Below are 26,491 nucleotides of genomic sequence, written 5' to 3'. Positions count from 1 at the left end.
AGACTATCATCACGTGTGAAATCTTTATCAACCATGGCCAAAGAGCATGGATGACGGTGTTGCTGTAATTAGTCCACATTGCACTGACTGACATGGATGTATGCTGAAGCAGCCAAACACCCCAATGACAAATAATTTTAAGGTCAAGGGAAAGAAAAACAATATAGCAAATAATTTGCATTTTACCTTCATCTATGCCAAAAAAAAAAAAAAAATACATATATATATATATATATATATATATATATATATATATATACAAAAATTAGATTAACTCATATCCATGTAGAATTGACTGAGTTAATTGACTACTAAACCTTTACCCCAAAAGTTCAAATAGGTTCAAAAAGTCCTCTGTATTTCTGTAGTCTGGTGCTTTGTCGCTGTCATCATCACTGGTAGTATTTGATAAAATTTCCTTTGCATATGAGCCCTGTATTGGTCATGTACTTTTGCTTTTATTTTTCGGCAGAATAATCAAACGCCCCTAAACTGTGGCATTCATAGCTAAACCTCAGTGTTCGGAGTAAATTTGCAACTTTTGAATGTGTTTTTTTTTTGGGGGGGTGGGGGTGGGGGTAAATTTATTTACATGATTTTGTGCAGCTTCAATACATTCAACCAGTCACATTCAGTCTTTCTCTAATGCAACACAAGTAATCATGGCGATGGTTCGAGACTTGTAACAGTAATCTGGCAAACATTGTACATGTATCTCAAAGTTGCATGGTTTTGCAAGATGCATTATGTTGGTAAACATCTTGCATTTATACATGTATTTGCAAAAATTGCAAATATATCACAATTCTATTATTGATCATGATGAATTCATGCTACGACTTTTATGCAAAATACATAACTTTGCTATCAAAACGCAAATTCAAATCGTGTAATCAACTCTAAATCACTAGATTACATAGTTTGGTCAAATCGCTGCCGACTGATGAGAGGTTTATTTGGTCCAGTTACATGTACCTACCTTTAACTCTTGCGCAGCCAGCTTCATAGAAACAGGACTCGTCTGGCACACTTTTTACTCACGACCAAAAGTGAGCCCATCTCACACACTATTCAAAGAGACACACAAGACATGCACATCTCGTTTTCACTCAGTGGCCCGGCTACAGCCCATTTCACACTGGGCAGATTCACTATGACTATGTAATCAGTGGGCCGTGCATTGCCCATTTCATACAGTGCAGACTCACTTGGCCTAGTTTATCGACTGCCAGTGTGTGATCTTTGCCACCATGCTTCCTGAGGAGGGCCGTCAGGCACTGCTGGGGAGACTTCATGTCAAGGAGGTCTTCCTTTCCACTTCCTGGGTCAGGGGTCAGCCGAATGAGCTCAGATTCCTGTACAGTAGGGAACAGAATAATATATCACTATGAATGTAGAGAAGATTTTGAAGTATCCATGCATTATCCCTCCACTAGCTTACAAAGTCATGCCATGCCATACTCCTTAGAGACTTTTAATACCCATGAAATAAAATATTAGCGTAGTTGTATTGAAAGTCCTTCAAAATTAAATAGAAGCTAAGGATAAAGGTACAATGTATATTTAAGCAGGCAGTGAACTTTAAAGGAATACAATTTTTAAATGAACTTCTTTGCATAGCAATTTGTGAATTAGGTGTATTGCTCATGTTGCAAATGACTAAATATGCGTTGGGAGATAATTCAGAATTTTCATTACACCTGATTACTGTGTTGTACGAGATACTTATATTTTTTCAATTTTTGAGGCAAGTGCACGATACATGTACTACAGGTAGTCTCATAGGGTGAATCGCTGCACGTACAGTACTGTAGAACAAGTTCAGATTTAACATGGCCAAACCTCCTAGAGTGAGTTTAACCTACTAGAGACTAGTCCTGAGTATACACAGGCAGGTGTCTATGGGAAATGTGCATTACAGCAAAATCAGCTCATCCTCAATGGGTTAATACTGTTCATCACGCTCACCGGCTCTGACCACTTGCCGAGGTCGTCGACGTCCCTGATGTAGGCGTGGTAGTGACCTCCGTGCGTACTGCCGCTGTGAAGCACTACAGAATACAGCTCATAGATGGCTTCCCTACCACCCTGTGATACATATGAACACAAAGAAGAGGTACTGTATCTATCACAACAATCCACAGCATTGATGCACAGAATGAATGAAAATCGCTCACAGTGATACACAATTGCAAATGCACACCAGTGCAATCCATAGCAATGTAAAGATCTTGCGGATGTAAAAATCATAATCGATGTCATACACAACCAATACAGACACACACACACACACACACACACACACTCACTCACTCACTCACTCACACATGCATAGGTTAAAACTAAAGAGAAATAGACATTCTCACGGTTGGTAAATTTTTAGAAATACTGTAAAAGAGGATATTCTCATACAAGTTATTTTCAGTGCTCAGCCAGGTAAGATGAATTTTGCATGCTTGGAATCCACAGGATCGAAATATACGAGACTATTATACAAATGTTTGAAGTACCAACGCAAAAAACAGTTGCATGTATTTCTCATGAGTTTCATGTTGCACTAGATGTGCCAAAAAAAAGGTGTTTTTCACAGTTCATGTATCTCACCAACATATCTTCCTCAAGAAACAAATGGTCACTTACGTGCTCACAGTAGGCGGACATGTCGAGTTCCATTGGGAAGGTGTAGTGTCCTGTTTCCTTGTATCTCTCCAGCTTCACAAAGTCATAGCTGAATCTTAGCAGGGAAAGGGTTAAGACTGGGGGAAGAGACCTGATCTTCGCTCCCTGGAAAATTCATCAAAGAGAAAAAGACATTTGTCATAACCGTTTGTGGTCACATGAAGTCATATAGCAACCAGGCATTATCTGAAGGACTTGTAGGTAACTCTTTCAGTAATGGCCAAATGTCAAACACCAGTGTTGAAATAATTTCAGGCCTACCAAACTCCAGACTGCATCATTCACTTTTAAAGAACATTGCAAGTTGGACTTCAGTATTCACAGTTTTAATGAGTCTGCATTATGTCAAAAACATCAGGTTTGGGGTATTTGTTTTGCACATACGTGTCTACTGCTTAAAATATTGATTTGATTTTACGCAGCTTCAACAAGTCACTTAGGGTGTTTACGATAGTGCAAAGCAATACCTATTCATCAGAAATAAAATATCAGTAAATTATACAATTGGCACAGAACAACACACACATTATTTACATGATTGCATTGCTGTATTTTGGGTGCTCCTTTTTGTCTGCAATCAAGTGTGACCTATGGAGCAAGCAAATAATTATCATGATGATAAAAATCATAGTACATGTAATGATAATGATCATAATATCAACAATAATAAAACTTCAGTTATATTGAATCATTATGATAGAAGAATGTAACCATCTTCTTAGAACCATCCTCACTATGTGTACCTGTAATGCCCCATTTCTTACCTTCCTGGCATTGACCAGCTTCCTACAGGAGTCACACCGATACTGGTTGCTCCCTTCCATAGTCTCCTCCTCCACATAGTTAGCCCTGAGTGTGTCCTGCACCCCTACATAGCCCCCTACCGCCAGGGTCAGGTCCAGAAAGTCCTCCTAGAGTCCAACAAAAAGGGATCAGAGCACAGCACAAACATAGATCATGCTTGTTACCTCCGCCAAGGAGGTTAAGTTTTTGCCAGCATTGGTTTGTTTGCTTGTCTGTTCGCAAAATAACCCAAAAAGTTGTGAACGGATTTGGATGAAACTTACAGGGAAAGTTGATAACGACACAAAGAATAGATGATTAAACTTTGGTAGTGATCCAGGAATTTTTATGAATTTTTTAAGGATTTTTTTTTTTTTTTTTTTTTTTTTTTTTTGTCTCTTGGTAAATAGGGTTAATAAACTTGGGAGTTCAAGCTGCATATACTTGTACACTGTATTTGAGATCTGAAAATGTGCACTAAAGTGTGTGCTCTGCTCTAGGCACCGCACAGCAGGAAGCTGTGAGGTAAACACAAGGCTTCTTTATCATTGGGAAATTGGGCGATTTTCAGCATGCGTGTGTGGATGAAATGAGCTGCTTGGCGGAGATCTGCGCTCTTTGAGTGCTTTCCTAGTTACACATACAGCACTCCATCACAGGCATTGTGAGTTTGTGTTAAAGTCCATCCTAAGTAAGATGTCATTTGACTTCACTATTTGGCTTCATAATGAATTGCTACCCTGTGTGGCAGGGAAAGAAATCTACATAGATTGACTTAATTTTTCTAATTTTTTTTTTACTGGAATCCATTTCCATAATACATTGTACACCAGTACTACAAATTTGGGCAGATGTTTGTTTGTATCCACTATCTTCATATTTTTTTCTCAATTTTCAATCATGATGTTACTCTCCTAAATTGATTTTTTTTTCTTGTAACCTTACAGCTTGAGAAACAAAGAGATTCACATATTCTTGTAAGAAATAAGGAATATGGAAGGGACTTGACAGAAATGTGTTTTGCGTCACTTACCTCTCTTTCACTCACTCTCTTGCACTCTTCACATGTGATCTGTGATGGAAAAGAAAAAGAAAACGTACAAATTATAATTTCATGGGCACTGCATGTACATCGTCCTGTGAGACTTACCAAAAATGAGTGTCTCAACTCATACATGATGTATAGTATATTAATAGTGCACATTACTGTTGCGGCTACTTTACATCATATATGATGCAACCATACATCTGAAATTTTAGATACCATCTCTGGCTTCGACACTGACAAAAATACCTACATAAATGTATACACAAGAAAAAGGATAACTTTGTACGTGTGCTTGTTTCATTATCTTCAACTCCGCACACCGGGCACTATAACAAAATGTTCTCACCTGGTTGACCACAGTGCCCCTGTAGAGTCTAGAGATGAGGTGTTCTCCAGACGTCCCCACCAGACTCTCCTCTATGGCACAGAACAGGATGCGGTTCAGCTCCTGTACATCGTGCTGCTGTAACTCCTGTTGGGATAACACACGTCAAGATTTGCTCACTAAATTTTCACTGCGATTTGCTCACTCATGTCAGATTTGTGTATTCTTTTGTGTCATGGGTGCGATTCATGTGCCAATCTTTGTGGATGTATAACATTGATTATAAATTGACATGTAACTCTTCTATAAACTTACGTTTGGTTGTTTTTCAGTTAAGAAAAAAAAAAAGTTTTTCAAACTTTTAAGGTATGTACATGTTGCATATAAAATAGAAGTATGAGCTTGTGAGTGACACCAGCACACATGTGTACAGTACAGCATATAATCTGATTTGAGGTTATAAACATCCACTGGCAAAACAGATTTCAATTGCAATATGGTGATGAATCGTATGAAATTCTGACAGCGAGGTCAATTACCTGGTTTATGAATGCAAAGAAGCTAAATGACACAATGTATCACCTAAATTACCTGAATTACCTATTATGACACCCAAGTCAAAGACTCGAGTATGTTAGATACAAGTATGTTTATTACCACACCAGGATGATCCATCTGATTTGATATCATAAACTAATTATACATGTATCAGACCCAGGGCTGCAGCCAGTGCTGCATTCATTGGCAACCCTCTCAGCAGAATGCCTGGGAAATGACAAGGACACACCCCACTCTTTCGATTCAATGATAACCGCATGGTCACTGTAACTAAATTTCTCACCTCATTATTTGTCCAGCCAAAGCTGTCCGTCAGCTCAGCTGTCGAGGCACTCTTCTGGTCCAGTAACAGGAGATGAGCAAACAGACGCTGCAGGTTGAGGGGGATGATGCGCACCTGTGGATGCAACACAAGGAATGTCTGATCAAATATTTCCTTAAATCCCCTAATGCATGTACAATGTACAAATGTATACAATGTGTCAAAGATCAAGTTACAGTACCAGTACAGACTAGAGTAAACATCCCTGTTTGCGACAGGCCTTGTATAGGGTGCCTATTTGTGGCAGGGGGCCATTTCATTCATGGATGAAAAAGCCCAATCAGGTGTCACTTCCCATGACACTTGCCAGAAACTCCTGCTTGTGTTCTAAAGTGGGACTGAGCACACATGATGTTCATTTGCTGTTTCATTAATGAATGAAACTGTCCCTGCAACAAATAGGCACCCTGCCGCAAACAGTCCTGAGTATTTTACTCTATATCACACAAGAAGGAATACAAAATACACATGTATGAATAGCACAATATGATAACATTTATCTCAAATGAACTTTTAGTATTCTTATAACATATTTAACATGTACATTGTAAGTACTACTTTGCATATTACACAGCCTACACTCTCAAAAGAAATCACATGAAAGATTAACATAACTTTCAAGCAGTCATTATGGGTTTGTTTATAATACTGACTTAATCCTGCTTGTCTCTTTTCTCACAACTACAGTTGTACCTAAGGCACAATATATATTTCACTACAAAACAAGAGAATGTAAAATCAAGAGCCCACTTCTGTGTCTTTGTCACAGATTTTTAATGTGATTTAATTTTCTACACAATGTACATGGTACTAGATCTGTAATTGAGGTTGAGAAACTGGACTTCTAGTTTACATAGACGGCACAGTACTTGTCTATTAAAAGTCTCACTTGAGGTTGAAGTTTGATGAATTGAGTGAGGAAACAAGAAAGACATTCTCCTGTATCAAAATTTGTCTTAAAATCTGTACAAAACATTTTTATATGCACATACATTGTACCATGGAATATCAAGTGTCATTTACAAAGCAATTGTGCCACACAAGTACAGTGCTCTGTACTTCAGAAGTAGGTGGGGATTCCCCAAAACAATGATAGCACAGACCACAGCACATTCCATCCACACAACTGCTTGAAAATACTACGCATCATAGAGCAATAAATCTTTTGTAGTGTTTGCCACCATTGTCAAAGATCATGATTCAACTTAAAATCTACAATGTACATTTATAGTGATTACCATTTGCCTTTCTGTGAATACAAGTAAAAAGAGATAGTTTCCCCATTTTGATAGATTTGCATTTGTTACTAGACCCTCCATAAATAGGTCCTAATTAACAACTTTTACTTTTCTCAGAAAATAATATTTATCTCTTCTCCTTCTTGTTCTTCTTTAAATTTCTTTGTTTGGTCATTTGAGAGTATGAATACGATACTCTACTTTGCAAGCAGGTTGCAAATGAAGGGGAAGACAAACAAAGCAGAAAAATACCTCCCCCCCCCCCCCCGCAAAAAAAAAGAAGAAAAAAGAATGAAATAAAAACACACACACAAAGCAGAGCAAAAAAAAAAATGAAACTCACTGTAGCTCGCTATAAGTATTAACAGTGGCCCGGAGCTACTATAAGTTGATGTTTTGCCACTAAATTTCAAAAAAGATTATCTTTTAGTAGCCTGATTGGGCAAATAAAATTCAAAATTAAATTTGATATAATTTTCCTTTTAATTCCAGCAATTACATTCTTTTTCAAGCCACCAAAATTTCAAATTAAAAAAAACCAGGCCACCAGACAAAAATGTTAACTGTCAAGCCCTGATTACCTTGCTCCCTTCTTTGTCCTTGTCCTCCAAGCTTCCCAGTTCATCTTGCCTCAAACTAAAGAGAGATTCTGTATGCAGCAAAAGACAAGACATGTATCAACAGGGGCACAATAATGTACTATAATAGTCACATAATGATTACAGGAAGTTTTGTCTCATTCGTTGATGTACAGTACATTGTATGTGCAGGAGAAAGTTAGTACTGGACAAGTACAAGTATGAACTGTACCTCTAGAATAACACAGATAACAATTGCAACACCTTATCTTTGCATTATCATTCCTTCAATAATTTTATACAGAACATGTACACGTACACAGATTTTAGCAATATGGACACAGGTGCACATACAAGTATGTATATACACTGTAGTTCAAATTCAATTATTAATTGGGTGTGACTACCCAGGTTGAGTATCATTTCAGAGTCAACCTCAAGACACTGGTGTATGGACAATTATTTCTATGAACCACACACAGAGGCAGATCCAGGAATTCTGTAAAGAGAAGGCGCCTTTACAAAATTAAAAGGGGGCACAAATCCCCCCCCCCCCATTATTTTCTTCTTTTTTTCAAAAAAAAAAAATAAAGGGGGGTGCGCACTTGGTGCCCTTCCCCTGCATCCGCCACTGACACATAGAGTAGCCCTCACACTGATGAAAAAAGTAGATTGAATGAGGAATGTCTAATTTAAACGACATCAATATTTTTACATCACAAACACCATTTACTAACAGCAAAGTACAATGTAAACAAGAAAATATAAGTTAGCTCATGAAACCCGGAAGTGCCTCCAACGTGGCGCCAGCGGTGCAGATGAATGTGGCCTGCAGAGAAGTAGAAGTGGGCTATTCCAGTTTCCTTTCTCCATATTGTGCACCACTGGAGACATGCATCCTAGGTACTGTAAGTACTGTACATTGTATGGATGTCTAACCTGTAGGCCTACACGACTAGGTTTATAAAAGAAACATCTTACAACAGTTTCCCGATGAGCACCGAATTTTAACATCAATTATATTTTCTTTTTGGATGGCTATGACTGGGATACGGTACCAGGTAATATTGCAAGAGTTAGGACCAATATTGCATGAATCGCAGATGAGTGCAATATTGACCCTAAGAAGTGCAATATTTATATTATATTGGATGGCTATGAATGGGATACCAGGGAATATTGCACGAGTTAGGGCCAATATTGCACAAATCGAAGATGAGTGCAATATTGACCCTAACAAGTGCAATATTCCCTGGTATTCCACGAATCAAGGCCATCCAATATAATTATTATCATCTATACAATCAAGCAGAGCAAGCATAAACTGCTAAAAATTACCCAGCTTCTACTCGTCTTGGAAGTTGACTCGGCAGTCACGTCCCAGCGCTGAAAAGGAGAAGCCCCTAAAACTGCGTATGAAACAAACAACTAGCAAGATGCGCGCTTGTGAATTGTAACAAAATGAATATGGTGTGATCTTGAACGGCAAGTAAACATGGTAGCCTATGGAGAACGTTGGCCTATGCGTTTCGTTCAATATGCTCTGATATTGAACGGTAAAAATTGAGCGGACTACAATACGCGTTTTTAATGCGCCGCTAAAACGTCCTCTATAGATGATAATCCCTGGTATCCCGTGAATTTAATGCCATCCAATATAATCATTATCATTTATACTCATTTTAGAGAAAGCATAGTTTTAAACTGCACAAAAGTATTGTACTTCTACTCATCTTTGAAGTTGACTCAGCACTGAAAATAAGAATTTTAGCCCCTATGCAATCAACTGCATATGAAGCAACTACATCTAGCATGATGTTTGCATGCTTGTGAATTTGTAACAAGATTTCGCGCACTACTAGCAAACATTCCTGCACTCTGCATCGTGCAACAGACGAGACAAAATGTGACCCTGCACCACAAAACCAACAAAAAGTCACCAGACATGTATTTTCAGTTAAGATCAGTTTATGAAAGAGCAGACTCTAAGCCTCAAAATGATGTATAACTCAATTCAAATGGACTACACTAACCTATCTTAATATTGGAAAGAGAGGACACACTCTGCAAAGTGTGAACTGAGAAAACAGGCTCTAAAGTTCAGGGTCTATTCAAGTGCTTCACCTTTACCAAGCCACACTAGCTGTGGGATGAATGGAACAAAAAAAACAGGATGTTGCCCACTGGAGCAACAACAATGTAGGGATTATCAGATTAAGCTGAAATTAAGCATGCTTTTTTAATACATTCTGTAGATGAATAATGCCAACTTGCAATGCAGTCCTTAGCATCATTCTTTTAAAAGTTATTTCAATTTCAGGAGTTGAAAATGAAGAGTACCGGTATGGGTAGAGTTTTTAAGAAATGAAAAGATGGCTCTGTGAGAAACACCCATTCATACTATTCTATACTAAAAAGTGTTCGAGAAAAACTGCTGAAAACACAAGTTTCTGTTTGTTTTATGATCCCAAACTTTAACATAATGTAAAGGAAGACTTGCTCTTTCACTCAGAAAATAAGAAAAACTCAAGGTTGGTTTTAAGTGACCCATTTCACCTACAGTATTTTCAGTCCTCACACAAAATCACTAAATGCGACTTTTTGTTCATTTTGTGATGCACAGTCACAAAAATGGTGTATTCTTGAATGGCCAGTAACAACAGCGGTAGCCGCGCCTATGGAGAATTAATCATTGACATTAGTGGCTCGTAAAAATTGAGTGGACAACACATCTACACGTTTTTAATGCACCGCTAAAATGTCCCGTATTTAACAGCGTATAGATGATATTAGCATTCCAGGATTGCCCCCGAGTTACTCCATCCCAACAGTGAGTGAGTTAACCTTGGTGATGATGATGTTGTCCATAGCCCATAGGGGCTCTTCAATACAATAGTCAACATAATTTAAATAGGCAGTCTCTAGCCAGTTACACGTATCTAATAATTTCTTTCACATTTTGACATTTTAATAAACTTTATTTGCCATTTTTACACGGTCCAAAGTTATGACATGAAATTTCGATTATTACATAAACACAACAGCAAATACATTTTCCATTGGTTTTCGATACGTAAAAGTATTTACATACACAAACAATTTACCTCGAAATTCTGGCGTGAGCAGCAATGTTTGGAGCAGCGAGTTCAGGTAGCACGTTGCACCCTGATTGGCGATGCCTGCCAGCCCGGTACTGCCCCGGCGGGAAGGTGGCTCATGGAGCCCTGTGCTACTGGTGCTCCCCTGAGCTGAAGAGGGAACTCCATGCGAGGCCAGATCATCCTCCTCTCCAAAAAGGTCCCCAAACATGATCAAATCTTAAGTAATGTTAACGCTACCTTGTGGTAAGTTAATGTCTGTCAGAAGTAAAATTCCTATGGGGTTATTTCCTGTCGCGTTATTCGTCGTCTATGTTCGTAAACTTTTTGCTGTCTACATACTGTATATATATTGCACAATGATGGTGTGAATGCGGGCGCGTGTTGCGTGTGACGTATGGGCACGTAATGTAGGTTGTACTGTACGGTACATCGACATTCTATGATTCAATGTGCACTTGTTGTTCGCTCTCGACCGCAGCACGCGCGAACGCCTGTCTTCTTTTCTCTGTTCATAGTGTATTTATTTAGAAAACGTACACTGAAATGCATCGTAGTGTTGCAATCCTTCATCTTTTTTTTTTTTCAGTAGTGTGAATGAAGTAGTATGAAGTAGGCCTAATAACAACAAAATTATAAGAATAAAGTCCACTCAGATCTTTAACAATCAAGTAACGTTACAACCTAACGATATTATGATATCGTTGTCAAGTTGATCAAAAGTAGTTGTAGATTAAGTGTGTACAATGTAGTACGTGTAGGTCCTATAGTAAATCAAAAGATCATACAAAATCATAATATTATAATAACTAAGATTTAGAACGTCATTTTAGTTTTGCGTTTTCATACAAGTCACTATGATAACTGACACTCTGCAAAATGAATGACATTGTAGTCTTGACTGAACTGTCGATCAAACAAAATGTAATAATTTTCTAAGTATTTTTAGGATGTGTATTAAAAGAACAAAACTTGATAATTAAGAAGAATCGGGAATGTCAAATTTTTACTTGTTTTCACATGATAGTCACCTTGATGACATTCGTAGGCCTATAGCCGCCATATAAATTCCATGAAGTTATCATGCAAGACACTCATTCACTACACAGAAATGTTCACCAAAAAAGAAAGTCGTTATCATGGGCATTTCTTTGCTATTGCATTTGCGTAAAAACAAAAACAAAAAAACAATACAAAAACAAAGTATGTACTCATAGTGATGTTTTCTTTTATAGCATAAGAGATGTAGCGGCTAAACTGAGAACATTACTCTCTAAAAAAAATCGAGTGAAAATATTCACTCTTAAAAGAGTGAATACAAAAAAAGAGTGAATTTAGAGTGAAATTAGAGTGAATCTTGAGTGAAAATGTTCATTTTCACTCATTTTGGAGTGACCTCAGGGATCACTCGAAGATTTTGGAGTGATCCCTGAGTGTGAGGTCACTCTAAAACGAGTAAAAATGAACATTTTCACTCAAAATTCACTCCAATTTCACTCTAAATTCACTCTTTTTTGTATTCACTCTTTTACAGGAGTGAATATTTTCACTCTATTTTTTTAGAGAGTACGCCCCTTGAAGTTCACAGTTACCATACGACAACAGTGATGATATCGAATCATGATGCATATATATAGACCGTCACAATGGGCTGTATATCATCTGAGAATATTATTTTAGTATCATATAGGCCTTGCTATGTAGAGGCTGTCAAAATTTCACAATTTTCTCACCTTTGCGATGAAAAATCTACGCCGGACAGGCATTCTGTTTACATCCGAGTTTACTCTGGAGCAGGCTACCTGACAAGCTTTCCAGCCTGGAGAGGCAAATGACTTCATCCAGATTCGAACTTGTGATAGACGTTGGCATAGTATACTATAGTTCATCCGAAAAGTCTAGTACACATGAAACCAATAATGTTATGGAATATAGAGAGTTTGTGTTCGAGAGCGGTCGGGGTGGGAATTCCCCGCCTGTTTAGCAGGATCGCTCCCATCAGATTCATTTTAGTAGGTTGATTCTCGACCCGGTGGCAGGTAGTTGGAAATGTACTTTAAACTACTAATCAAAATTAGAAACACCATTAAAAGCCCTGATAATCATGTTGGCACATTATTGTTCAGGGCCTTGGAACGTGTTGTTGTGGGCTTGCTTTTGTTTGTGTGTTTGTTTACTTTTTTAAATGTTGTTAAAGGTCAATTTCAATGGTATGTCCGAATAATTATACGATCTCCGCCTCTTCGACGGGAAAAATCTTGGGAGGGAACTTCGGGGAGGGAACCATCTCTTATTAATGGATTCTTCCCCCCCCCCCCCCTTTTTGGGATAGAGCCGAGTTATGCTGTGTGTTGGGGAGGGGGGTATAGGTCACAGGGCCCCTGTTCTTTATGTTTCTCATTCATGTTCTACAAGTAGATGGATAGCTATCAGGGGCAGATCCAGGGAATTCCGTCAAGGGGATGCGCCTTTGCAAAATTAAAGGAGGGGCATGCACCCCCCCCCCCCATTTTTTCTTTTTATTTCTTTTGATTTAACCAAAAATAAAGAGGGTCGCGCGTCCTCTGGATCCGCCACTGCATCCATAGAATGGCTATGAAAGGAAAAAAAAAGAACGTTACCTGGATGATAGGCCTATCTGTTGATTGCCACTACCGGGTTGATGATGTACAAGATCGCAAAATAATGGGCCCAGTATCCCCCTTTTTAGGATCGTGTGTGTGTCGGAGGGGGGGGGGGGGTATTGGACAAAGGGCCCATATTATTCTTTATGTTTCGCATTCATGTTCAATACTAGTAAGGTTTACCTGGGTGTGATATTAAGGTGGATAGCTAAGAAAGAAAAATGAAAGTTTATATAGGCCTATTTTGTTGATTGCCAGGGTCGATAATGTATAAGATCGCAAAGGAATAGTATATTCACCGAAAGTATGGTGTGTCTGTGGTAGGGTGGAAATATCTAGGATCCAGGGCCCCTATTCTTTATGTTTCTCATTCATGTTCTATACAAGTGGTGGATAGCATAAAGGAAGAAAAGAAACGCAGTTTAACTGGATGATTGATAGGCCCATGTAATATTCTGTGATTGCCAAGTCGATGGTGTACATGATCACCAACAATCTTAGTTAGACTTACACATCATCTTACCACCACTAACAGGGGCGGATCCAGGAATTCCGTAAAGAGGGGGCGCGTTTACAATATTAATTATTTCCTTTGTTTCAACAAAAAATAAAGGGGGGCGTGCGCCGGTTGCGGTCCTCCCTGGATCCGCCCTGATGGGTAGGAGGTGAAGACAGTCGATTCGTCATCCCAAAGGCTCGCACATTACTGCCGGTAAGTGCCGGGGGTGCATTCTTTCAAGACATTACTGAGTATTCGTCTGCCTAACTCCTTGCCTTAAAGTGCCATCAGTTCACCGTCTAAAAATGACTTGGGCAACTTATACTATACATTTAATTCAATCTTGTAACCCCGGCGGCAGAACCGGGGGGGGGGGGGGAGCCCTCCCCGTACTTTTTTGGATAACACAGGAATAAGGGTCTAACCACTTGCCCCCCTCCCCAACTTTTTTTTCCCCCGGCAGTGGCAAAAAAGGTGATTTTGTTGTTGTTGTTGTTGTTGTTGTTGTACCAGAGGGAGCTATCAGAAGTGCGGGTAAGGCCTTGTTTCATTTTTGTTTTTGTTTGTTTGTTTTGTTGTGTTTTTTTGTTTGTTTGGCTGTTTTGTTTTGTTTTGTTTTTTGCTTGTCAGCTGGAGAAACCCGGAAGTGGCACAAGAAATAAAGTGCTCCCGCCCCCACTTTTAAAAACGTGGGCCGACCATGATGCCACATCATTCTTTAGGGCCTATACACCACAGAACTCTTACACAACATAATGCAGCTTTTCCACAGGGCCGTGATTTTCATTTCCGTGGTACGTGTAGAAAACATGTTTACTTACCTTTTTATTATACGCTGCATCTAGGTCTCACCAAGGAGGTTTACCTCCTTGGTCTCACTAGATTCTCCATCGGACACACACACACACACACACTCACTCACACACACACACACACACACACACACACACAAACACACAAAGAACGACAAAAAAAAAAGCACAAGACTTGAAAAATTCAGTGTCTTTCTCGTTTCATAGCTAATAGTCCAGGCTATATAGGCTCCATAGAAAGTGCACCTAACCTTGTTTTTCGATATATACAATGTTTTTTGATGGTTTCTTGTCAATTCGAGGGTGCTGATTCCAAATCCGATTGATGCCACTCGCGTAACCTTGAGCATTTTCGGCAAAATGCAAAAATCCAAAATGGCCGCCAGATATGCTAATTTGACCATGATAATCCCATTTATGTCAATTTTATGACCGATTATTACATCAAACTTTTTTAAATTTTTGTTCCTTGAGTAATTCTATTTGCACATGCTAGAAAATTTTCATTTAATGTAGGTACGTTTAGTATTTTAAGCTTATTTTCAATTCAAAATGGCCGCCATTCCTATACTCATGTACTTTATGAATGGCAAAAAAAATATGCATAGAAATAGAAGACGAATTTGCTGTTTTTCCAGTCACATACCTACGCTGTTATCAAGTTTTGCATGTGCAATGCAAATTTGATGAGTACCACTTGCAACACAAGCAAACAAACAAACAGAAAATATATTCTTTGTAATCTTATACGTTCTTCTTAACCCGTTGAGGACGAGTCCCGAGTATACTCGGGCAGGTGTCTATGGGAAATGCGTGTTGTAGCAAAATCAAACCGTCCTCAACGGGTTAATACAAAAATTCAAAATGAATGCCACTCATATACCCCTGTACAATATGAACGATAAAATGTGCATGGAAATAAACGAATTTTCTCTTTTTTTTCTGTCATGCAGCAACACTGTTTATCAATTCGGGTGCTGATTAGAAATCAGAAGAAATCAGAAGGTTGTTTAAGGCTGTTTTATTTGTGATGCAATCATCCAAATTTGCTTCCTCAATCTGGATTTTTCACAAGGAATTTGGGAAAAAGCCCAACAAAACTTGAATTGATCATCACGATCGTTTATCAGGAATTATTAGACATGAACATTTGATACCTACTTGCCTTGAGATGTTCAACTTCATAAAATTTACTCTGATTTACTGAAGCTAAATCTCAGATGATAACACAAATGAAATTTCCAAATAACTATCTAAAATATCGAACTACCTGAAATAACTCTAATCTAAAAGCAATATTATACAAACAGTTCCGAGAAGGAACATGAGGCAGGGGAAAGTTGAAAAAAGGGACCACCCCACTTCCTTCCCTTAAATAATCTCTGATATTAAAAAAAAAAAGTTTTTCATGTTCACCCAGAGTATGATAATTATGCTTGAAAATACAAATGACAAATGACCTTCTGTCTGATCTGTATAAAGTAGATCAGATTTACCACTGGTTCTGTGATGGCGTGATTTTTCACCTATTTGCTCAAGGTTGGTTAAATTGTAGCAGCATGAACTTGTGTACTTGCCACTGTAAAATTGGTTACAGCTCGTTATTCCGAAGGTTCGTTATTCCGAAGGCTCTTTAATCCGAAGATTCGTTAGTCCGAAGGTTCATTTTTCCGAATTTCATTTTCGGATTAATGAATCTTCGGAATGACGAACCTTCGGAATAACGCCACAAATGTTCGGATTAATGAACCCTTTTTCATTTTCGAATTAACGAACCTCTAGGTATAGGGAGTTTGTGTGTTTCGGATTGACGACCCTTCGGAATAACGAACAACACCCGTAAAATTGACACATTTTTGTGTCTTGAGATGAGTACACTGCTCTTACCTTTCCTTCAGTGATGAATTGTGGAATTATGAAATATTTACCAATGTTAGTACAATGCAGGTGATTCATGATAAATATAATGGGATGAGTCCATAAATTATTAGTCAAGGGGCTTGTTTTACACCTGTTTGCCCCCACCTCTGCTGCTGCCCAGCCCTGCCCGACCGCGACCCCTGCAATCCTGCAATTGCCTTACAAGGTACTTAAGGGGTCACTGGGTGATCTTGCCATAGAAAGAAGGTAAAGACGTGGGGACTTGCTTGAGCACTCCTTTACAGAAGATCCAAAGCCCAACCTTACCAGCAACCATCCACAGAGCTATCTGACGATAGACATGCTGACATTGTTGCCTAAAATGTAGCCATGATAGGTGAAAGGCTTCACTGTTCTCGCGATAGATGGATTTTACCACCAGTTTTCTCGGAGTGAATGTCTTTGCGTATGATGTCCAGGGAGACACTAAGATTTCTTAAGTGCTGCCTCATTCTGAAAGCAGTGCTATAACAACTTCACACTGCTTGTCTTTAATTTTCAGCACTTGCAGCTTCAGGATTTCGCAGACCAACTGACTTAATACTCTGAATGATGGCCTCCTCCAGGGTGGCTATAAACTAACTCCACTCCTTTTAACATGGTGACTTGATAATCACTTCATGAAGGAAGTTTGCTCGTGCAGATGACCTTACCCTTACGTCTCATAGAATGTCCTTGGATGACATTAGCCGAGTACTACCCATCTCAAGACAATAGAGGAGTAATTATCCTTTTGGAGACTTTGCCTCAACCTTTACATGATTACCATTAGGCCCATGCCTTTCATCTTAGCAACCATCTTGTCAACGCTATTATGTTCAAGGTAGCCTTCTGTGGCAGGCATAGGCTAAGGAAGTCTACCCTCCTTCACTGGTGCTCAATCACTCTCCCTCCTTACGCTGGAAGGAAAGGATGGCAAGCGTCCCCGTGCAGTGCCGTCTACGCATACCCTGATCTTGGCTTCCAGTCATGATAACCTGATAACCTGACCTGGGCGCATTTCATGAAGCGTTTTGTCTGACAAATTTGTTCTCAGACAATCACATGCAATGGTTTTTAGGCTTATAACAGTTTTTCCAAAAATGTATATATATATATATATATATATCTGACAAAACGCTTCATGAAATGCCTCCCCCCCCCCCCCCGGAACCTGCCATCAATGTGTCTGAAATCCCACAAGCCAATCTAGATCCCCCCCCCCCCCCTCTCTCCCCATCACTGAAAGCTTTGACCCCAAAACCGGATGGTGCAGAAGCTGGTCTGAGGCCATGGACCATCCAAGTTACCTCTGACCCTTGAGGAAGTCATGGAAGTGCTGAACATCATCAGATGTGGTTGCAATAAAGGCAATTGCGGGTCGGACTGATATGCATCTTTAGTCCTATAATCCTGCAAATTTGGGGCTGATGTCGCCTGCTGCCAAACATCAAATTAAAGAGATCTTTGAAGACAATAAAAAAGAATAGTTTTGGTTTTAAGACGAGAATGAATGACCTCATGATGTCAAAGTATAAACACATGGGAAGTGTGACAGAACTGAAAGAGGTACTTCACATTGGTCCTTGGTTTTGAATAGTTTGAAAGGTATTGCGTTTTGACAGTTTTGTTTATACCTTCATCACTGTTTGTTGTTGTTTTAATTCAAGATTCGATAACATCAAAGCGGTACTTTTAAATCATATCATATAAAGTGATGGAAGTTATGATCCATTTCAAACTCACCACAGGAATCCCCCCCCCCCCCATTCCTTGCACCATTTCTGTCCCTATTAATAATGGTTTCAGTGAAATACATGTTAGAAGCCTTGCTTTCTAGCTTCCCCTCCATTTTCAACATTATTTAATAAATACCATGTATCTAGGTTCTTAACATTGTGTGAGTATTGCATTTTTATATGCAACCTGCATGCAGAACAGGAATGTATATTGATTTTTTGCGTGATGTGTAGTGCACTTATATTCTTTGATGAAACAGAATAAAAGATAAGAAATTGTGTTAAACATCGTAGCTAAGGGTTACCATTCATAATTCAAATAATTCAAGTAATAATCTAAATTTATGTGGTAAATAAGGACTTTTGCATCACTAAAGAATAACTTTTTGTTAAGAACATCCTTCAGATATGATCAGCACTAGATCTTAATAAACGATGTAGCTGGATGTCAGAAAAAAAAAAACCACCCAGCAAATTGGCTTTCTATTTCCACATATATTTTTGTCATTCATATTGTACAGAATAAGAGTAATTGACGACCATTTTAAAGAATAAAAATACATGTAGGGCCTATCTATTGTAAGTGGCACCCAATATATTTGCGTTGCACACGCAACACTTTATAACAGCTTAGGTACGGGACAGGAAATACAGTAAATTTTCTCTATATTTCTATGCATATTTTTACCATTCATATTGTACATGAGCATAGGAATGGCGGCCATTTTGAATTGAAAATGAGCTTTAAATACCAAATAAATCTATATGAAACGAAAATTCTCTTGTAAATATAGATGGAGTAACTCTAGGATAGGAAATGTACAAAGTTTGGCGGAATAATTGGTAATACAATGCGCCTTATTCTGATTATCACGACCAAATTAGCATATTTGGCGGCCATTTTGAATTTTTGCATTTTGCCGAAAATGCTCAAGGTTACGCGAGTGGCATCAATCGGATTTGGAATCAGCACCCTCGAATTGACAAGAAACCATCAAAAAACATTGTATATATCAAAAAACAAGGTTAGGTGCCTTCTAGCCTGGACTATAAGGGGGGCAGTCTGATTTCACTACCCTTCCGGGTTTCTTCAGCTGACAAGCGAAAAAAAAAGAAAATCGCCCTGGTACAAGTGACGATCCTCCCCCCCCCCCCCCCCCCCCCCCCCCGGTTCCGCCGGCCCTGTATTTCAATATCTCTGGTACTGTAAGTGGTAAGAATACGTGATGAAGCTCAGTTTGGTCCACTTCATTCACAGACTACTCTAAGTAGTGTACAACCAAAGATCCTGTGTAAACGTCAGTGTGAATGATCTTTGGTGATACAGTGTACTGTAAAACGAGAAATGTTCGCGTGCATTTTAATTTCGCGAATTTCGCGAGCGCCAAGATTCGCGAAATTAAAATGCACGCGAAATTTCTTATCTACACTATATGCATTGAATGCAAGAGGCAATTCGCGAAAATTTCTTGCCACGAAAAAGGCCGTCGGCTCCGATTCGCGAAAATTTCATGCCGCGAATATATCATGTTTTACAGGAGATCCCGTAGCAGATCACAGTAATAGTGGGGTACAGACACAGAGGGCAGTATTCCCATGGCGGCGGCGAATTCGGAAACAGGGGCGCAAGTAAGTTTATTATTCTCCACATTAGGAGTGTTGCAGTTGTCTCATTAAAGTTGCGATGATAGACTCGTATGTTTTATGTATGATTTCAGTTGTGAGGTTCGATTACACGTTACATAACGGTAACGGTAACGAAACACAGCAATCAATCAATCATATTCATTACGATTTACACAAAACACAATGTACCTCACATGCTAGTGTACACGGTTGTATTCTGCAGTACGTTGTTTTGGTATAGTGTACCGAATCCAAATGTATTGTAGTACTACTGTAGGCGAGACTCTCTCAGTCCACTATCGTACGCAGCTGCGCAGGCGATGGCGATCGGCAATTTTAGCGCTTTTTTCGGCGACCCTGATTCTTAACACGGCACCTTTGGAAAGTTGCTCCGATTCTGCGTTTTTGACAGCGAAACTTGGGATTTTAGATGGATTTTTGGAGGTGACTCAGGCACTGCACTTTCCGGTTTCCCGTGGCTTTGCGTTGTGAACGAATGAATATGTGCCAGTGTTTTCTTGAGTGAGTGCAGTAATACCAGTGCAGTAATGTTCCGGTTAGGCCCTAGGGCCTAGCCTACACTGTAGGTAACCGCACCAGCGACCCCAACACGTACTACTACTAGTTACAGCGCCCCGCACCGGAGTTATAGCCTAGAGTTAGAGTCTAGGTAACTTTAAAAAATAAAATTACAAATGAAGCACAGGTCTGTTTATGAGTGCGTCAGTCGGAATTGTGTGCGTATAAGGTACCGTCGGTACAATATAACTACAGTTAGGGCACTGGTTTTCGACACTTTAGCACATTTCCTTGTTTACCGTCAATACTGCACCGTTTTACCTCGGAATTTCGATATGAAGTTGAGCTACTATAAGGCCAATAATAATATGGCTAACGAATTCCCATTTGAATGCACTCGTGTTCAATTTTTAAGCGATTTCCGTCATGCCGTCGCTGGCATCAGATTTCGACAGCCAGCATCATTTTTCAACACAATCACAGTGCGCATCACACATAAATCACATGGCGCGTACAGTACGCGTACACTGCATTGTGGACGCAATTAAACCAGCAATCATACCAGCGCAAGAACTTGTTGTTTCCTCTATAACGTGTCTTAATATGGGAATGTCGAAATCTGGTGCCACATTCTCAAAGCCAACTCTTTCTACAAGTTTGCTCATTTATCACGAATTCAGCCATGAAATTACTAAAGACGATTATGACTCATATGAGATCAAACATCACGATTTGGCAAACAAACTGATACTAAAGTAAGATAACCGGCATGGGTGAATTTCATTTTACGGCGATGTATACAAAATGCGTCATATTGTTTTGAACCCCTAAAAATGGCTTACATCAACATTTCTGCTGACACTGTGTTGTTTTTCTCCTAAATATTCTACCGTCGGATTATGATGACAAGTGACAAACGGTGTTTATATAAGACTAGAAATGTGATTGATAACTTGGTCGATTGTTGAAGTCAGACGTTTGTAATTGAGTATAAAATTCAATAAGGGGTATCTGCTGGGTGTCGAAATCTGGGTCCTGTCGAAAACTGGTGCACTAACGGTATCTATGCCATGGAATGCTTAACTTCGCCTTGACCCTTGTGGGTTTAGGCTTAATTTCATAGTTACCGCATGCACACTAACTATATTCCGACTGAAGCACGAAAAGATGTGCGTCATCTGTGTTATAGAATGGGTAATTTTCTTGCCAAAAATCCATTTGTCTGTCAATTGTTACCCAATGACAAATTTGCTGGATGCATTTTCTTGGCTTGCCATAGACTAGTGCCCGAAATCATGCATCCAGTAGGTGCCTACTTCAAAACCATGCGTCTAGTATTTACTGGATGTAAGGAAAAAGTACTGGATGCATGATTTTTTTAGCCAATAGGCATCTCGTACTGAGTGCGCGAACGCTTACTTATAGTGCGTGACTCTTTGTTACAAGCATGCGTACTCTTGTAGTCTGGCTTCCAGACCCTCTGCTTGTAACTATTTTGCTATCAAAGGATATTGACACCCTCAACGTCGAAAAACTGGAATAGGCTCGGTGGATTTGTCCTGCAAAATGATGATGAATTTAGATTCTTTTACAGAGTACATTTTATATATTGCCATTATTAATCAAAGAAGTTAAGCATCCACTATCGTAGTGAGAAGAGACTGTGCTTATTACATCATACACTGTAGTTCAAAGGTAATCATTCCATCTTTGTTTCATTGGCAGCTCCTTGTCCGCCTGGGAGAAAAGTCTTCACTGGATAAACTGGATCCAGCTCTAATTCCCCCCGAGTTTGTCCCCAGACCCGGCGATGTGGTTGAGGTGTATGGTGGCAGCGGAGCAGGAAAGACAGAGCTGCTGCTGAACGTCACGGCAACCTGTATTTTACCTCCGTCATGGGAAGGCATCAACATTGGGGGAATAGGGACCAGTGTGGTCTTCTTGGACACCGAGCAACAGTTTTCCATGGTGCGACTCTTCACTATCATGGAAAGCAGAGTGAATGAGGCTCTGGCCCACAGGTCAGAGGGTACTCCTGATAAAGGGAATGATCAACTTGGATGCAGTGATAACCAATTTGCACACACTGATCATGACAGAGAAGAAAGAAAGGGGAATACAAAGAAGTGTGGTCATAATGCCAGTGATGTCAGGGATGATCAAAGAGAACAGCATATTTCCCACAACCTAGAAGGAAACAGCAAACAGTCATTGTTTTCACCATCTGAAGAAGAGGTTGAATCATTTCTGAAGTCCTGTCTGAAGAAGCTTTACATTGTGAAGATTGTTACCAGCGATCAGCTGATTATAACTCTTCATTCTCTCGAGTCACTCTTAGCCAATCAATGTGGGATCTCTGTTGTCCTTGTTGACACAATCTCTGCATTTCATTGGCTCGACAAAATGAGCGGAGGAGACAGTGTGTTACATCAAGGGACCAATCAAAAGCTGGCTTTCACGGCGCTCTCAAGGCTCCTCAAAGACTATCACCTAGTGGCGTTTGCAGCCAAAGCAGCCCTGGTGACCAAACGAGCCCAGAGTGACCCTGATGCAGAGCATGGCGATGACTCAAGGACTCCTCACAGCAGAGCTACGCCTTCAGCTCTCGGGTTCACCCCAAGAACAGAACATCACGAGTTCATGAGTAAGGAGTGGACGAGGCTTGTCAGCCATCGAATCGTCTTGGAACGACATGACAGCAGCGCACCTCTGATGGTGAATGGCATTCAGGTGTACAGCACCTTCTCAGCAGTTCTTAGTCAGAGGACTACAAACAAAATACATACGAGTCACTTCATTGTAACAGCTCAAGGAATTGTCCATGTGTGAAGGGAAGAAGAGGAGGTTCAGTTCACATGCATCTGTATATTTGGTGTTTCAAAATGGCTATTGATATTTATGTGCCTTAGTACATGTATTGAAAAGAGCATTAGACACACAAAAGCATAAGATACACACAACACACACACACACACACACACAAACACACACACATTTACGAACACACTCAGAAAGATAATTATGAACATTTTTGGGTACCTTGATTCACAGTTGATGTGCTTCATGTACAGGTGTACAGTGCTGTATGTCAGTTTACAATTTTACTTATGTTATACTGTATTAGGAAATGGACTTGTGCAATTATTTGTTTTGTTTTGAGCCAGGAATTCTCTATACGCTGTACCAAAAAAGGAACTTTGGATTGTAAAATCAGAAAATAGTAGTTAAAGACTAATACAAGCCTGTAGTTTTGTTCTGCATTTATGCATGCTCGTTACGTACACATACTTTCTCACACCCCACCCCCATACAGAGACAGGGAGGATGTTTTATTACAGTACATTGATATAAAGTAATAGAGATATGAAGAAAGAGTTTCTTTTTGCAGACATTTAAAGGGATGATACAGTTTTGGTTTAGATGGGGCTGCAGGTTTCCAACTTGTGTGTGTGTGTTTGGGAGATAATGAGAAACCTCTTATGAAATATGAAAGAACATGTCATTTTTAGAGGATTTCACAGTTTATTTGATGAAAATTGGAAATGGCTGAGATATCCAAAAAAGTGATCCTAATAAAATGTGACAGGCCATGACTTTTATTAGGATCTCTTTGTTTTATCTTGTTTTTGGATATCATTTCATAACAAAATTTCATCAAATAAACTTTCAATTCCCCTTAGAATTGTTTGCTCTCTTAGTGATTTCTAAATACATGTACATGTATCTTGCAAATGTTCAAAGCTGAATCCTTACCATAACCAGTACTATACGATCCCTTCAAAGAAATTAGCTGGAAATGCAGCTTTCTTGCCTGTACTCTAAAAACCTTCACTAATAAACAAGCAACTCAAATATGGTTTGGAGACAGACATGTATTTATTCAAAATCCCAAATGTGATCTTGTACTGTCATGGCCTGGTAGTTTGTACATGTACAATTGTACATGTACTTATTTGACTCTCATGCAGGCCCATGGGTGACATCTCAAATTTCATTGTATCTAGTGGAAAAGACATAAATGTCAACTGTTATGATGTACTGATTACATTGTACATGTATTATCACAGTGCACTCTCATTATAACAAACACCAGAAATTCCAGCTACAAGTAAAAATTGAGGCTGCATCAGTATTTGCTCTGTTTGTTATTGTTTTATTTGTTTGGTTATCACAAAATTTTGATACAGTACAAGTATAACAAAAGAACACTGCTGGTCCCCCTGGACTTCGTTAGAATGGGAGTCCACTGTATAACCAAAGTGGTAACACTTGCAAACTTTGTTATGGGAGTGATGTCATTCTCACATAAGATTCTGATGTGGGTACACTGTATTTCAATTGTATATATGACATTGTGCCACAATTTAGCCCACCATTGAGATGCAATTATGTTGTTGATTTTTTGTTTTTGTAGGGTTTCCATGCACACATTCACATGCTTTTTGGTCAGAAAATAGAGAGCATCAAAAGCTTTAAGAAAAATGCACCAATTTTAATGTATGCTTCTAAACTTCAGATTTATCTAAAGAGTGCTCTTCCAGAAAATGCCAAATACATTGTACTGGATATTTAAAATCAACATTGTTGATGTAAGGTTTGCATGGATTCCTAGGTTTCAGGAAAATTGACCCATGGTATCTCTGTTACACCTTGTAGTGGATTTTGTCTTGCATGGTCACTTAAAATTGAGAACGGATAGATTTTGCTGCAACACGCATTTCCTTGAGTATACTCATGACTCATCCTCAACAGGTTAATAGTACAGTGTACAGCTGTGTGTTGTGCAGTTCTTGTCTAAACTTTTTTGTAAAAACGGTTTTATCTATTTTGGACAGGGCAGGGCATAATCTAAACTACAATAACACAAAGAGGACACAGAAAATTGCTTTTACTGCATAAAAAATGGAAAGGGGAGGGGGGTGTTTCCACATAAATTTATTACATTGTTTTTCTTTACCACAATCAGACATACAAAATTCATAGCAAGAATACAGTTTTGTTGCAAATGATCATTCTTGATATCTTTCTTTAACGGATTCAGTGAATCAGCTTCTTTGGTTTACCGTAACTGAAATTGAGAAGATGTCATGTTTAATGTAAATGAATGTGGAGAGTATGTTTACTCTTGAATTTTGCCTCTTTGATGTTGGAACAATGTACCTATAGAAGTTGATGAAATATGATATGATTTTATGAAAGGTACGGTACATCATCAGTAGTGCTTCCCCATGCTGGGGTAGGGAGAACCCTCAAAGGGCTAGAAAATATGCATTGTACCAAATTATTGTGCGTGTGGTTTTTTTTTCTTTTTCTTCTTCCCTGGAATCTTGGGAAAGTAACTTCAATACTGAATTTGAATGAAGTTGTGTATGCATATCATTATGCAAGTTTTAATGATGAGTTTGAAATGCTCAATAAATAGAAAGAACAAATAATGACGAAGTAGTTGATGTCTGCTTGTGGAGTGCAAGAAAACCTTTTACCTTTTTGTATGTTTTTTTTTTTTCTGCAGTGCAAAAACAGCACTGGTACTCTGTAAATCTCGGCCACAGTTAAAAAAAATACTGCATTTTCAGTACTGTTAAAGTTTGAAGTCCACAGGCATTGCAGATAAAGTCCATTATTTGGCCTCAAGGTGGAAAGCCATTTTTACCAGGTGCTCGCGTTTAACTGCAACAAAGGTTCACGCCCAGCAATTGCATCACCATGTTGCTCATCCATACAGTGAAACACGGTGGTCCATCCTTCTCTTTGTTTCAGGACAAGATTAACACTCCCCTCACTCTGGTCGAAGAGGGAAGAGGGGGAAGTGGGCATTAGGCATGCTTCAGTCCAGTCCGAGTGGAAGAGTTTTTTTATTGTCACTTTCATGTAGCACTCAGTGTGCCACCACAGAAGATGCAGTTTGCTAGCAGGATGTCCTCCAACCACTTGGGATCTGTAAAGCAGATTGAAATTATCTAACAACATCAATCTGTTTGCAACAGTTACCTCACTATGTCAAATTTTAGAACATGCCATCATGTCTCTCCAGATTAATTACCTCTCCCTACAAAGAACATAGATAAATGAATCAATAAATATGTAAGTACATATAATACATAGATAAATGAATGGATGGGTGGATGGATGGATGGATGGATG

General features: G+C 39.1%; 2 protein-coding genes across 2 annotated transcripts in view; one reads left to right on the top strand and one right to left on the bottom strand.

The window, feature by feature from the left end:
* The window catches only part of LOC139723923 (ubiquitin carboxyl-terminal hydrolase 40-like), a 39,606-nt gene extending 28,653 nt beyond the window's left edge, over nucleotides 1–10,953 (bottom strand). The window contains exons 1-9 of the mRNA XM_071635126.1: nucleotides 10,636–10,953; nucleotides 7,535–7,602; nucleotides 5,677–5,790; nucleotides 4,857–4,982; nucleotides 4,496–4,534; nucleotides 3,444–3,590; nucleotides 2,641–2,784; nucleotides 1,969–2,088; nucleotides 1,209–1,355 (exon numbers count right to left, since the gene is read on the bottom strand). Coding sequence (XP_071491227.1) covers nucleotides 1,209–1,355; nucleotides 1,969–2,088; nucleotides 2,641–2,784; nucleotides 3,444–3,590; nucleotides 4,496–4,534; nucleotides 4,857–4,982; nucleotides 5,677–5,790; nucleotides 7,535–7,602; nucleotides 10,636–10,840 — 1,110 coding nt within the window. The 5' untranslated portion in view covers nucleotides 10,841–10,953. The remainder of the gene's footprint in view (nucleotides 1–1,208; nucleotides 1,356–1,968; nucleotides 2,089–2,640; nucleotides 2,785–3,443; nucleotides 3,591–4,495; nucleotides 4,535–4,856; nucleotides 4,983–5,676; nucleotides 5,791–7,534; nucleotides 7,603–10,635) is intronic.
* Nucleotides 10,954–19,798: 8,845 nt separating this feature from the next.
* LOC139723888 (DNA repair protein XRCC2-like) lies at nucleotides 19,799–23,177 on the top strand. The gene is made up of 2 exons (XM_071635094.1): nucleotides 19,799–19,831; nucleotides 22,073–23,177. Exons 1-2 carry the CDS (start codon nucleotides 19,799–19,801, stop codon nucleotides 23,174–23,176), a joined length of 1,137 nt encoding a protein of 378 aa, XP_071491195.1. The 3' UTR covers nucleotide 23,177.
* Nucleotides 23,178–26,491: the final 3,314 nt, after the last annotated feature.

This window comes from Diadema antillarum, unplaced genomic scaffold, assembly GCF_040938485.1.
Source record: "Diadema antillarum isolate AM-2024a unplaced genomic scaffold, OU_Dant_1.0 scf00000202, whole genome shotgun sequence".
Lineage (NCBI taxonomy): Eukaryota > Metazoa > Echinodermata > Echinoidea > Diadematoida > Diadematidae > Diadema > Diadema antillarum.
Note: the sequence above shows the minus strand (reverse complement) of the source record. Positions and strands in the feature narration are given on the sequence as shown.

Bases quoted from the DNA above. Each gene is read 5' to 3' on its own strand.
- LOC139723888 (XM_071635094.1), top strand. From the start codon at position 19,799: ATGGCGGCGGCGAATTCGGAAACAGGGGCGCAA. The intron at 19,832-22,072 runs GTAAGTTTATTA...TTTCATTGGCAG, and splicing joins ATTCGGAAACAGGGGCGCAA to CTCCTTGTCCGCCTGGGAGA.